Consider the following 11338-nt stretch of genomic DNA (forward strand, 5'->3'; position numbering starts at 1 on the left):
CCAGAATCATCAGTGGCTTAAACATCTTCCAATTTCTTCTGGCAACGTGTTGACAATTCAGTTCAATTATTGTCTATATCAAATGGTGGACACGTGTTATAGGCTGTCACGCTGCTGTAAGCTTTGGGAGTGACATCATGTGGTTTACACAGCAGCATCAACTTCTTGCCACAAGGCACTTATCATGTGCTGAAAACAGTTGCTCATTTAGTTGAAAACATTCCCAGAGCTACCAAGTCATTTTTGGCCTGTTTTTTGGCTTCTCTCCGGCTTCTTCTCTCTCTCGAGCCAGAGTCAAAGCAACAATTAGCCATCCTCCTCACATACAAAACCATCAGCTGCAACAGTAACATTAATTGGATGGGCATTTTCTAAACAGGCTGCATTAGTCATACTTTCTTGTTCACTCGAAACAGAAAGATGTATAATAGATAGAACGGTCAATTTCTTTGTCCTCTCCCAAACAGCAAACAATGACAAGCCTCTTGTGAACACATCCACAGTAAAAACTGTTTATATTACTGCTAAGCTGAAGTGTGTTCCAGGAGATCCTGAAACTTGATAGGTAGTCATCGCAAAAAAAAACAAAAACGTTCCAGCTAAGCTATCAAATTTCCTATGAAATGTTTTGTTTAATGGCTTCTTTGAAGATAAACATGATGCAAAGTTTCGTTCTAACAAATTGCTGAGTGATAGGCCACTCGTATTATATTCAAATGAGACAAAATAAGATTTTGAGGCATCTCTAATGTTAAAATACTAGATTTACTGCTTGGAGAAGAGTAAAATGAAGAATAAATATGATTTTAAAATAGCATAGGGTGTTCATGGGTGGAGGTGATGTGTAAAAGGTGACTGTTAACAGCTAAAAATCATTCTAAAGGAGGTGAACACATGGAAGTGCCAGCTTCCATTAGTCAATTATGATTGACTTTATTAGTACTTACTTTCTTTTGTCACTTAGTTTTAAAAACACCAGTCTTTTTACTTTTTTTTAGAGTTGTTCTAGTTTCATTTTCAGCACTGCAACCAACATCTAGTGGTTTTGGCATGAAATGTAAGGTGGGGCCAAAATTGCATGATGAATAAATAAATTCCAGCCCAGTATGGGTGAATGTGTGTACTGTACTTAGAAGTCATGCACAAACCACTAAGGAAAATTCCCATTTAACAGCAGCTGACATTAATGAATCTACACGGCATGTACTGTAGCAGATAGAAAGATTAAAACATATTAGGACAGGTTTATCCCTAAAAGTCTGGGCTACACCCCACCGATAATGTAGACTCACAAATTTAAACCTAGGGAATTAAAAAATACACCGCATGACAAGGATGTTTTTGCAACATTTTGGCTTGACAAAGTTTTTCCACTCACATGTGAGGTGTCCCAGTTTTGATATCCACATGAAGTTGCACTTTGCCAACTGAGCGCCATCCAACAGTATATTTATAAGTCAAGCATATAATTACGCTGACACAATATTGATGGGGCAGCAATTTAATCAATCACAGATCATACTTCAGTAAATCACCTGCAGCAGTGTTGACAAACTGCACGTCCCAAGTCCCTAATTATGCAAACTCCATCTCATGTGTTTGAGCATACAGACACGTATCAAAGGAGGAAAAAAAAGTATTTATTGTTCCTGTGATGGTGCCAAATACCTGCATGCTTACCTATTGTTTTTACTACAGCTTTCCAAGTATGGAAAGTACCTAATGGTGAGGTGATCAATGGAAAAGTCAACCAAACATTTTGTTGTATTTATTTAAAAGTGCAGTCTGTAATATTTACAGACTTTTTGCACAAAATTAACTTAATTTATGAGTGATGGTTTGCAAGTGCAAAATGGCTCTTTTTCTTGAGAATACTCTGATGTCCCAGATGTCCTGAACTACCCATGGTGCACTATGCACTTGTATTTCCACAAATCTGGTGACAATATTTGTGCATTTGAAAAGTGTAGACAGATGCAAATTCTGAAAAAAATTCAATAGTTTTGCAGAGTTGGAATTAAATTTGTGTGACATGTAAGCAACCAATGATGTAGTTGTTAGTCAGATAAGCTTATGCTGATTCAGCTTACGTGCATCCATCAGTACTCTCACTGTGCATTGTCTTGCTAACTGTTTGTCAGAGAGAATATAATATATAATAATTAAATACAGATATGAAACTTAATGTGCAGCTTTAGCTTTTGCTGCTGGTTCAGTTTGTCACCACTTTGCTTGAGGCAGTTTGTATCCTCTAGATGTATTGAAATCTCTCACTAAAATTTAGAATCTTTGAGCAGACAACTCTACTAACATTTTTATGATATGCAACTTACCGTATCACTTACCCAACGTGAATAACTTAATTTGCAAGGAGAATATAACTATGAAGTTTTCAAAAATAAATTAATAAGTAAATAAACACACACTGGGGGTTGTAAAGGGGAACACAAGTTGCTGTAGTTCTTCTCACGTACCACTAGATATTACTAACAAGCCATGGTTTACTGATAGTAGTGATGGCCCTTGATGTTGCATGTACCAGGCAGCACTTTATCTACAGAGATGTTGAATAACTTGCCATCAAAGAGAGGTTACGTACAAATTTCAGAAAAATATAAATAGTTGATTTTGCTGTTGGGGTGAATAAATGAAACAGTGCTTCTAATTACAGAAAATCCAGTAGTGTCTGGGTCAAGCCCTTTTATTGTATTATAGTATTTAGTAGTGTCTGCGTGTATCATTTGCTCGAGCAGAATGTAGATTCACATCTTGTCTGGAACCAGTGTGGGACCATAGTGTATTATGGAAATTTTGATTTTAACAGTTTTAACTAGTTTCAGTTTCTACTAATGTTTTTGCTCTATACTGCTGGCAAACTGGCCATAATTAATGAGTAACATTTACACTATTTACATTCAAATGACTTTAAGCTATCCAAAAGCAAATCTTATTATGTCTGTTGAATAGTACAGTATTTCCTTATGCTATGTGGGTACATTTCAGAAAATCTCATTTCTCACAATGACTGATTTCATAAGAAACTGGAAGTGCAGGCCTTCCTGTTTCTACAACAGCACATGTCACTTGTACTTAATTTTCAAGTCAACAGACGCCTTTCAGTGATAAAAAAAAAAGAAGGAAAACAGGATACTGCAAGTACCCAGTGTGTTTTGTCACATATGACGCAGATATATTTTTTTTTACTTTGATGTAATTTCCCGTAAAGTTTGAAACCAGAAATCGAAACTCCAGAAAGCCGCCGAGCTAAAGCTCGTTCTGGATTATTTTTGTTTTGCATATTTTGTTATTATTAGTGGGTTATTATGATATTTGCTGTAAATCTGTACTCCATTTATGACTCTGAATGTCCACCTTTTTGATGGTTGCAAGAGACGTTTCTTAATTAATATATAAAAAATGTTTGAATGTCTCGTTTTGAGACGAGGGGTCCCATTTATAAAAATATACTGTATATATACTTTGTCACTAAGCAGGATGGATTGCAAAGTCTTGCCAGCAAGCCACTGTAGTTGCTTCTCCATAGCAATGACCATAAGTCTTCGCCCCACCAGAACTTGGCACAGCCTTTATGTTTCCATGCTTATGCGATGGAGTATTGCTTTATACATATAACAGACAATCATTACGCAATAGAACATTCATTTTCTAACGCTGTGTTTTAAGATCTATTTCACTGGAAGTGTGTTGCTATCTTCTATAAACAGACCACTAGACTGAATTTCAGAGCACACACACACACATAAAAAACTGTGGTATGAAGAAGAAACTAAAGGTTCAGTGTGTGTATCACTAAAAAAGTTCACTTTCTTCCAAGTAGGCAATTTAAATAATTTAATGTCATTCAAATCACTAACATTTTAACAAGCACTTCAACACTGCAACAAACGTTGTACTCAAATGGTGACAATTAACAATAAATAATACATTGTTTAACTTTTTAAGTTAACTATGAACTCCCAAAGAATACATTCAAACAACGTGCTTTGGAAAGCAGTAATAAGGCCTATTCTCAGGGTATACATGGAGTTTTAACATCCTGTCATGCAATGTGAAACATCCTATCTCTATAATAATTCCACTCAAATGGTTTATTACATAAAATCACAACTCTTGACATTTCAGTGCCGTAAGGTTTTTCGTTTAGACTTATATGGCCAGGAGTCGGTGGTGAGGAATGGAATTAAGACCAGACACTGACCATAAAGATATTGAATATTGGGACAAAATATCCTCTATAGGCAGCCTAAATCTAAAACATATCAGCATCAGTTTTCAAAACCCCATATCGATCCAATCTATTAAAAAAAAGAAAAAAAAAAAGACAGATAGAAAATTCTCCTCTCAAAGTGTTCCAGAAAGCCTCTTGCAGAACTAAGTGGCCTTCTGCAACCCTTTACTGAGGACGACATATCACTATCGAGTCTTCTGTCCGCTATGGATTTATTGTCTTCCTTAGCGCTGTCACCAGATAATTGGCCAACTCTTTTTGTGACAGCTTATTCTGTGTCAGTGGCAGTTAAATGCTACAACTAAATACTGTCTCTCTCAGATACACACACACACACACACACACACACACACACAGAACTAATGGAGTGTGACTGTTGCATCTTACATCCTATCTGCACAGGAAACACCTCTGCAAAGAAGGGAAAGGGAGGTCCGTTGCATGGTTTGCTTACGCAAACCCACGATCAGAGCAGGCGTCAGTCACCCGCTGATTCATTCATTGTCAGAATCAGTCAATTTGCCTACGTACACAGACTTATCATCCAGTGCAAACACATGCTACAGGGTTATTATCATTGTGGCTGGTCATGTTTCTTCTTCTTTTTGTTGCACAGGTGTGCGATGCTCAGTGTGGGGATCCTCCCTTAGCGGGAATGAGGCGCAGTTTGCTTCTGGATCTAGTGACGACACCAAGGCGCGAGGCCTCTGTTTTTGTCTATGTGGCGCACTGATTGACGCTCCTTCCTTCTTTGTTGGCCAGTCCTTCCTCCTGAAGGAGCTCAAACATTCCAGTTATGGGTTTTATGTCCTTTCTCTCTCCCGTCGGCCGTGTTTTCATCCCTTCGTAGCGTCAGAGGTGAGGTTTTCCAGGAGAGTTCTATAAATGTCAGAACGGAGGAACCGCGGGTACGAGTCTCTTTCCATCAGCCCGTAAACTATCTTTTGAGCATCGTCAAAGCAGTGCATGTTGGGAGTCTTGACGTTCCTTTTGATCTGCTCTCGAGTGTGATAGTCAATGTTGATCTGGAATGAGGCAGATAGATAGGAATGAGGGGATTTGAGCCAAGAGTGAGAGATATGAGATTGAACATTTGAGCAGGCACTTTTCCTCTTTGATACTCTGTCAGTCTTTGATAGGTATCTTCATTATTTAATCTGATATAGTAGTACATTCAGTATATGTAAGAGAGATACAGAGATTGTGTGTGTGTGTGTTTGTGTGTGTGTGTGTGTTTAACTAAAGTAGCGTGGAAGTGCTCATGAGGTTTTGTGCATGAATATAAAGACTTTTCTGAGTTGGATTTACCTCTTTAGGAGATTCTGCTTTGATGAACTGCTCATAAATCTTCTTGGCCCTTGAGGACATTCTGAACGAAGACTTGATCTTCTTGTAGTCCTCACAGGTGAGCCAGAACTCAATATTCTCATCGCTGTACTCAGATTTCAGAAAGTTACGAAAAGTGGCCAACCCATCTGAGGAAAGTACAGAAAACATGCCAAGCATTAGGCACAGATAATATCCCTTTTCAGCTTTAAAAAAACAAAACAAAAAACAAAACAAAACAGTTATTCTCCTTAAACTCTTTATTCTCACAAACATAATTTACTGTTCTAGCAGTATTCTCAACCTCAGGGGAAAAGCAACCTACATTTAGACTCCAGAAGCCTTTCCAGTGACTGTGACCATTGTTGGGTATCTTCTAAACTTAGCCTGCTGGGAGAAAATGCAAGTTGGATTACTTAACCAGAATCAAATTTGGGTAAAATAAAGCCGGGCAAACTGAGTGCTGCAAGGACACATAAGCGGTCTAATCAAGAAAGCAAAGCAGATGTGCTTCAAATCAAATTCATACAAAAATGTCAAACCATGGGATATGTTGGCGTGCATGCGTGCTGTGCCAAAGCAAACATGGTGTCTGTAGTTCATTTGAATCCTTTCATAATGCCATAGATGGAAATGATAGGAGCAGGCTGGCTATTTTAAAACTGAAATGTATGCAAAACACTCAATAAGTCTCCTTACCTCTCAGAGCTTGACGAGTGTGAGAACATGCACTGGAGTCGGCACATAAAGTTCTTTCCACTGTGTAGAGATAAGAAACGCATGAATATATCCCTGCTGGATTTACTGCTTTATAATTAGTTTCAAGTGAATCTGTCAAAGAATGTCAGGCATGTTGGTAATTATAAAAGAGAGCATGTGGCATCGCACAGTTAGATGACATTATTAACTTTAAACTATTTTAAGGAGATACCATGAAGCATCCATGATATTCCTGGGTATGCTCTTGTGTTTAACTGTTAAAGGTTTGTTGTGAGAACCAAAAAAGCTATATTGCAATTACACCATCTAACATTTAACAGATACATAAACTGAAAACAACTTTTCATCAATCAGCAAGTCAGCATATTTACGCAGCAACCCCTGGCTTAAAGTAAAAAAGTGTCACTCACATGTTCTTGTTTCTCTTCCTGTCATCTCTGTCCATGATGAAGTGCTGTGTGTTGAGTGGTTCGACGATTAGGCTGGGCATTGTTTTGTTAAGTCCACACTCTCAGGCTCTCGGTCCTGGTCATGCTGCGACTGAGAGACACTTAGGAGGGTTCCCCCTCCGACGAGGCTTTTTATACCAAGGTTTCCTGTTGCTATGGACTGGGGCTGCTGGGAGACATCAGCAGCTCAGCCCAGACTGAAGAGGAAGCACCCCTTCCTCCTCCCCCTCCTGTTTCTCCTCTCCTCCTACCTCACTGTTAGAAACAACACATACTGACAGTGTACTGCATGTATGCCTCCCTCCTCTTGATGACTTACTCCCCAGTAGGTCTCTGTGTTTCCTTTCCTTTCTTTTCCTGTCCTTTCGCAGATCCTCACTCCTTCCCTCCTCCTAACTGGACGAGCCAAACAGACAGCACTCTCTGTGGCTGAAAGCATGCTGTGTTCACATTATTTTTAGTCTAGCAGCACAGATGCAAATGACAGTAACAGTGACTGTGATAGGCAAATAATGACCTTCGCTCGCTGTGCGTTTTGGTAGCCCTCTGAAATGAGACTGAAAAGTGAAGCCTGTTGAAGACATATGGAGAGATTACTCTTCTATTTCTGTTTTTTTCTGTTGTTTTATGGTTTCTGTCTCTGTGAGAAAAGATCAACTTTAACATATAGTGATCCCACGATGGAAAATTCATCAAAGTTTGGCGACAATTTGTGCAATGTGAGAGAAAGAGGAAACAAATTTATTGCAACACTGAGACTCAGCGAGGCCACAGGAAGTTAGAAAGAATGTCAGAACTTCATATCATGACCACCCTCTTGTTTCAGCCACAAAATTATTACCTAATTGTCAAAACTTTTCAACATGGTCCAACTGTAGAATGAAGTCCTTATATGGAGGGTAGAATATGCAAATCTATGTGTTATGTGTTATTGTATTTACATTCTTATCACTAATGTCACAAGTGTAAAACAAGGAGGAAATCCTCAAAAGGTTTGGACAGTTTACCAACCCTCTCATCCTTTGACAACACCGGTGAGTTAATGTGTTGAAAACAACCACATAGGTCAACTGTACCTGCGCTCCAGAATGTCCCATACCTGTTTTAACTGTTAAAAATAATTGTGTTTTATAGGTACAAAAATCACTTGGTTAGGGTAAGGAAAAGATCATTGTTTGAGTTAAAATGATCACTTGACACGTGGTTTCTACCTCCTTAAAGCTTGAGTGCGGGATTTTTGCCTCCCCCTTCTGGTAGTGAAAGTAAAGGGGGGTGCTCCACTGTGATTGCCTGACACAGGCATGCAGCATCCTCTCATGTGCACCCCAAATGACAGGCACACAGAGAGAAAAATGGATATGTTTTGACAGTTGACCGGCCCAAAAACGTTTTTTTTTTTTTTGATGGTCCACCGGGATTTGCCAGTACACCACTGAGGCGGTGGATAAATTGTTTTGAGCATCACACAACCCCTGCAAAATGACTTGGTTCACCATTAAAATTCAATCCATTCGGTCCGATAACATTTGGAAAGTCTAGAGGAGCCACACAATTAACATCCAAACGGGCAGCGCGGGAATGTCGTGCCCGCTGTGAGATTTAAAAACTCTGTATACTGTGAAATATAGAGAGATTTATCTGTCGGTGATAGGCTAAATCACATTGTGTGATCTCATTTGGCAAAGGCTTGGATGAAACAGACGTTCATTTATATGTAAAAGTTCCGCACTGCGGGTTTAAAGTTGTGCAACCTTCATCATCATGGCAACAGTAGACACCATGACTGTTATTGTTATGGTTTTTTAAAAAATGACGGTTGGAAACATGACACTCACGGTTGGAAGCGGGAGCTAACAGCGGTCTCTTACAGCTAAGTCCACTTTTTGCTATCTAACTATCTAGTCATCCACTCAACCTGCTTCCTCCTAATAAGGCAAATTGTCACCGTATATTGATGTCATCTGAGCTGTGTCACTTCCCCAAGTCATAATTACTACAGCCGCTAGAGGGCGTAAACATAACTACAGGTCGTTTTTCCCGGCTGAATTTTAGACCTATACTGTCGTTTTTCTTGTGGGGACGAGCTGCTGCATATACAGTCACAATTATTTTTAGAAGCTGATTCACCTCAAAATGAAGAAATTGTAACATCAGATCCTATGAGTGAGAGGTGGCCAACAAGGTCAAGTACTACAATAATGAATATGGATCTCAATGCCAATGGCAACTCTGATAAACATACATTTGACAGACAACAGCCTTCTTAGTATAAACCTATCAGTTGTTCAAGGGACTGGGAAAAGGCGGGGGTGAAGGGAAATAACCGAGCTTGGTTAGATACTGAGTTGTAGTGTGAGAACGTGCAGTGAACTGGACAGTGTCTTGGCAAGTGACTATAGAGTTAGCTGAAATTAGCGTTAGTAGCACTGACCCCTGACTTTTCATGTTTCCTACAAATCAGTGCTGCTCTATGACAAATATTTTTGCTGGCATTGGAGTAGAGGCTGCTGCTGATGATTGGAACTGAGATATAAGCTGTGTGAATTTAAGGGACGGATTTTCAAATCCTGAAGTCATATCATACCTTAAACCAGAAACACAGTTGTCTAGCCTAAAATTAGAGCCACAGGGATCAGTTTTTTGTCTGTTTTTTGTTGCAAAAGGGGCAGTAAAATTTTGCATCCTCGCAACACTAAATGCACTCAACCGTGATAGCTAGCTCGTCCAGGTAATAGACATTGACAGAAGAGGCCAAGGCAGACAATCATAACATATATCGAGGGTAAAGGTTAAGTCTTGGGGTTAGGTGTTGAATATAAGCAATAACAAGTGCAATAACACAAAAATAAATAGTACATCATTCGTGGGAGGACCACAGAATTACCAGAAGCCACTGATAGCATCAGAGTAGGGTGTAGTTACTGGATTTGCCAGCTTGGTGAAAGTGAAATTGTGACTGAAAGGACATGGTAACAAAAGATGACAACAGGAAATATTTCCAGGAACAGGAGAAGTACTTTGAGGGGGATTCTAAAGGTAATCTTATCATGACAGTTTGTTCTTTTTTTTAACGATTTGGAAATTTTTGGGTCCCCCATCATGCCATTCCACAATAGAAACTAGTTGCTCTATGTGAAATTTTTTAAAGTTGCTGCTGGTATGTTTAGGAAAGACATGAAATCCCTGCACAGTGTTACCACATTACTCCACTCCAGGATTTGTGTGACAGGAAATCTATCTCTGAAGATGGGTTTCTGGCTTTTTACTAAGCACAGACTTGCCACTTAACACAGCAGGTTATTGTCATTTTCCCATATAAATGTTGGTAATACAGGGAACAAATAGGTAAAAAAAAAAAGGTAGATAAACAAATGTAGGCAAGAATGCTGTCACTGCTTGGATTCCGTGGTTAATGTCTGGTATTATGAACACATTTGAAAATGTGACGTGAGAACTGTTCAGGTCCTATGCAAATGTAATTTACGCTCAGCTGGTGTCTAGGCCATGCTCATAGAGGTCTACTTTGTTGTGGATCTGATAGTAAAATATTTATTTTAGAATATGTTCTGGAAAAAAAAAAAAAAAAAAAGTTACGTGAAGAGTAAATGTAAGCAATACCAACTCCACTTCTGTTACATTTAATTAATTGCCACAGGCTGTCCTTGTTACAATCTGGCCTTCGGCTTGGCTTCACTGATGCAGCTCTCCCTCTTTTGCCCAAACACGGTTATAAGTACTGAGGCATTACGAAGGAACACCAAACACTCTCAACTGAAAGCTGTCCCTCATGCTTCACATTAGTGTGTTCCTGAAGCTACTTTTATGTGTTATCGCGTGTAAAGTTACAACAAGGAGGAACACAGCACTATACACATACAATACATTAGCCTTTAGCATCCAAATCTGCTAGTAAAGTTCCCCAAGTGTGACTGTCTTGACAGTACTCACTTCCTTTTCGCTTCCATGGTAACTGTGCTGAGCTATGAGAAAACAGTGACAGATTGTGTGTGAAGAATGGCGCACCATGTGATGCCAGAGACGTAAGACCTAAGAGGAACAATCCCCAGTGTACTCAGAGTTACTGACATTTGCCATTGAAATAACTGCGGTGCTTGGCATAATCAAAGCTCATAAAGCTGTTTATTTATTGATACTTGAAAAGAAGTAGTTGCAGCTTGTGGCCAGTGCCTTATATTTGTATGTGCCTTAAATGTAGAATTTTAGAAACACAGATGAAGATAAAAAAATAGGCATTTAGGCACCATGAAAGACTTTTTAAAATGTTTTTTGCTGCCAGAAATGAGTGAATGAGTTAAGGTCATGTTTTTTTTTTTTTGTTTGTTTGTTTCTGGTTGCTGTTGTCATTGTGGACAACACATAGCTAAATTCATCAGTTATTTCTGATCAGGGTCTGACAAACCAAAATTAATGTCTGTGTTATGTTGTTTTATGTATTTCTGATGGATCTCTCATGGAAATTTTCAACATATTAAGACGTGAGTTATTCCACAATAAGGGCACAGCCATTGTGGCAGTTCCAACCTTTGTGTTTTACCATCAGGAGTAGGCAGAGATGTGTGACAGGTGATTACTA

At 39.0% G+C, this 11338-nt stretch overlaps 1 protein-coding gene across 2 annotated transcripts; it reads right to left on the bottom strand.

The window, feature by feature from the left end:
• Positions 1-4573: 4573 nt before the first annotated feature.
• On the bottom strand, positions 4574-6937 carry LOC121900242 (regulator of G-protein signaling 13-like). Of its 2 annotated transcripts, none has more exons than XM_042416381.1 (5): positions 6706-6937; positions 6275-6334; positions 5901-5962; positions 5558-5724; positions 4574-5274 (listed from the first exon to the last, which is right to left on the bottom strand). In XM_042416381.1, exons 1-5 carry the CDS (start codon positions 6783-6785, stop codon positions 5086-5088), a joined length of 558 nt encoding a protein of 185 aa, XP_042272315.1. In that variant the 5' UTR covers positions 6786-6937; the 3' UTR covers positions 4574-5085. The 2 variants fall into 2 exon arrangements, with proteins under 2 accessions (XP_042272315.1, XP_042272314.1); XM_042416380.1 differs by having other exon boundaries at positions 5901-5965; positions 6706-6935.
• Between the last annotated feature and the right edge of the window lie 4401 nt (positions 6938-11338).

The sequence above is a fragment of the Thunnus maccoyii genome, chromosome 7 (assembly GCF_910596095.1).
Source record: "Thunnus maccoyii chromosome 7, fThuMac1.1, whole genome shotgun sequence".
NCBI classification, from domain to species: Eukaryota; Metazoa; Chordata; class Actinopteri; order Scombriformes; family Scombridae; genus Thunnus; species Thunnus maccoyii.